Below are 3,553 nucleotides of genomic sequence, written 5' to 3'. Positions count from 1 at the left end.
GCAATAGCGGGTGAGGGATGACGCGATAGCGGAAATAGCGCATTGAATACAGCCTGTGTTCTAACTACGGCAAATCACACGCAGATATCGGCTTACGGGTACTCAACCTATCCGGATAGGGGTCCGGGCCGGCCGGATAACCGTCCGTGCCCTGACAGTGCAAAAGCCCTTCAGGCTTGCTTGCAGCCGCATCGCGGACCCCCAATGACGAATGCGGTTAGGCAGCATGTGGGTGAGGGCTTTTGTTTTTTCATTGTCGAACTGAATGGAAGAAAAAACAAAAGTGCCTCGGAATCAGATTGTGATTTGGGCGTGGGACCAAGGCAGTTAAGTCGTTTTTACCATTCAATCATTAAAATGGCTGAGATATTGTGACATAGGCACCATTGTCAGAGTACACCTGTGTCCAGCCTGCTTACTCATGATTGATGACACCACTACACAGCCCCATGATCCTTGTGTGAGTACAGTACATGGCAACCAATAGGAAGAATAACATGACAAGAAGACTAATACATTTGGGTAATCATAAGCAAGATGTGGGAAATGCGTGATGCGTGGTGGAAGATAGTGGCATGAGAGAATGAGGGATTTTACCTGCATTCTTCCGATCAACCCGGATCAGCTTACAGCTTCTCTCCTTCCGGCATAGGGGGTCAGGGTAGCCAGATAGGCCATGCCCTGACACCTTCAGGCCCTTGTGTAAAACCTATATTTTTCCATCAGTGCACCAGAGCATCAGTGCAGCTACTCAGACGGTTGAACACTATCCAAGAAGGTTGGTTGACCAGCAACCCCCACATACCATTTTATATTCATTGGGTCACGAGTAGTAGGTGTCCCTGACTGGTATGGTTCGGATCCTGGCTGATTAGCCTGATCAATCTGCGGATCAATCCGATCTGGTAGGAGCCCTAGTTTTGAGTTCACAGTTTGCAGTGCGATTGTGGATTGAAAAATATAACAACAACTGCGGGAGGATTCAGGTGAGGTCTCAGCCAATGGCAACGTTGATGGTGACCAGGCTTGCAAGGCGAAAAGAGTGGCATGTTCGGCCATTTCAGGCGGCGTTCGCCGGTTATTCCCGGGACCAACCCGGCTTGCCACCGGGTCGCGCGTTGCGCGGACCAAGGCAAAAACCGGGTTTCACATTGTGCTGATACACTATATATATGGCTCTTCGGACGTCCTCTCAGTCTTCCTTGTGCTCTCACAATGAAGTTCTCAACCATGGTCATTCCCATTGCTGAATTCGTTTCCACTATCACAATGGCCCTTGCTGCTCCTGTTCGTACCAAGCCGAAGGGTCCAGTAAAGCCCGACTCGTACATTGTGTATGTCTAACACACGGCATAGCATAATACTGGCTGACTCATTGCTTAGCGTGCTGAAATCTGGTGAAGATATGGAACATCATATCGAAGGTATCACTCGGATATCCGCCCGGAGCCCTGGGTCGAAATTTTCAATCAATCACCGGTATAAAAGTAAGTTGATATTAGGGAATTTCGCCTCGTAGATAGGCCAACTATCGTAGGGCTGAATGGCTACTCTGCACATGCAACTGGAGCATCCCTTTCTCGAATTTTCGGTTGCCCCGAAGTTGAATATGTCGAAGCTGACGGCATAGTTTCCATTTACGATGGCCTTCATGACGCGAATGGGGGGCGTTCGACAGAGTTCAATGATGTCTCAGCCGAAATAAGGAATGACCCAGGTGAACCCGGAGGACCCGGCTCTGAGCGGCCAGTGGAAATTGGGGTCATGTCTACCGGTGTCATTCAATCCCACTCCGCCTTTATGAACGAGCAGGGGACAGGGACCCGTGTGATTGAAGGTTTTGTGCGTATCTCATTATGCACTGTCATACATGCTCACCCATATCTGCCCGCGAGCGCAGGCCGTCAATGGCGGTAATCCCTGGGTTGATACCAACGGTTATGGCACGAAGGTGGCCGGGAGGGCAGCGGGGAAATTTTATGGCCCGGCACCCGAGGCGACCATTGTTCCGATCAAGGTTTTCTCCGATTTAGGCAAGGCACTGACGAGCGACATAATCTTAGCCCTCGAATGGGCTACCCAACGAGTTCTATCCACTCAACCCGACCCCATTTCGTCTTAATAATAACCGCCATCTCCCCGCTCGATTACACTTTTAATTACGCCGTCAATGTTGCCGGCAACGAGGGTTTGCACATTATAGTCCCTGCAGGGGACCACCACGAGGACACATCGGGTGTCAGTCCTGCTTCCGCTTTTCGCTCTATCGCTGTTGGCGGTATTGATTGTAGGAATCAGATTGCAGCGTTCTCCAACTATGGAAGTGCAGTTCAGCTTTTTGCCTCAGCCATCAATGCTCCCGTTCCCACGATCAACCACGCGTGGGGGTTTATGAGTGGCACTGTGATGTCAGCTGCATGGGTTGCGGGTGTGGCAGGCAATTGGTTAAGGCACCAGCAAACACTGGTGACGCCTCGTGAGCTAAGGGAAACTTTAACGCGCTACGCCACCAGAGACATCCGGGATCCAACTGGAAAAATGAAGTGGAGGGTACTAGCCTGGTAGTAGTGTTGACTTCTAATCCTATTGAAATAGAACAGTGCTGCATGACCTGCTTCACAATCTTTCCCCTGTGCTTTGCCCGCTTCTTGTACTCGGTCATTTGTGTTTCTATTTTCCTGTTACTCTTTAGCAGGTGCGGATGCACACGGTGAACCTACAAAATGTGAGGGACCGCCGGCGATTGAGTTCAAGTGGTTAAGAGACTCACAAAGTCTTAAGATAATCAGAAGTCGCTGAACCAGAGTCGAACTCGATATTACACTAGAGGGTGTAAAATACAAGATCTCTGTCTTTTCTATCTATCTTTTGCGTCACTGCTCACTCAAAACTCGACCGATTTTGGCGATTCGACATGCATTGGAAAGCGTCCGAGTAGCGCTTCATGATTGTTTGGATGGCGCAGCAATATAAGATTTTTTTCTTGCTGATTTGCACATGAATGGTGGAATAGTATCGTGATTTGAGTGCAACGTTGTGCATGCATGTCCTTTATATATAATAATATAATAATATATAATAATATATATAATATATAATAAAGTCAGGTTGAATGTATGCTTCTATTCAGTTTTTGTATTGTCCTATTCAGTTTAATTAACGTAAGCAATGCAGTTCTCTGAGCCGTGGGAGCTGTGTCAATGTTAACAATTGTACTAGATGACCTATCTTGGTGTAATAATAAAAGATGGAGAGGTCGTTTGAGCGATTCCATTGCAAAAAACCCCATGAAAAACGGTTGAAAACTGAGGGAGATACGAGTGGTGGCCCAAGGGATCTACTACCGTCATAGTAGGTCTACTATGATCTGAATTGATTTTAAAATTCCCACGGCATAGTAGGATTGAATGGAAAGGACTGAATTGGCTCTGAAAGTCAAGTGGCTCGACTACCGTCATAGTAGGATTGAATGGCATAGTAGGATTTTTTTCTCACGGCTAGCAAGTGACGATGTCCACTTGCTTTTTTTCTCACGGCAAGCAAGTGACGATGT

General features: G+C 47.8%; 1 protein-coding gene across 1 annotated transcript; it reads left to right on the top strand.

Annotated features, from left to right (window-relative positions):
- Positions 1-1,230: 1,230 nt before the first annotated feature.
- EI90DRAFT_3019544 (peptidase S8/S53 domain-containing protein) lies at positions 1,231-2,565 on the top strand (the record flags this gene model as incomplete). The annotated part of the gene is made up of 5 exons (XM_039057376.1): positions 1,231-1,334; positions 1,384-1,487; positions 1,520-1,842; positions 1,901-2,017; positions 2,188-2,565. 5 exons carry the CDS (start codon positions 1,231-1,233, stop codon positions 2,563-2,565), a joined length of 1,026 nt encoding a protein of 341 aa, XP_038911525.1.
- Between the last annotated feature and the right edge of the window lie 988 nt (positions 2,566-3,553).

This window comes from Cantharellus anzutake (assembly GCF_015039405.1).
Source record: "Cantharellus anzutake strain C23 chromosome Unknown EI90scaffold_61, whole genome shotgun sequence".
NCBI lineage: Eukaryota > Fungi > Basidiomycota > Agaricomycetes > Cantharellales > Hydnaceae > Cantharellus > Cantharellus anzutake.
The sequence above is the reverse complement of the archived record's forward strand: the minus strand, read 5'-3'. Positions and strand labels throughout refer to the sequence as shown.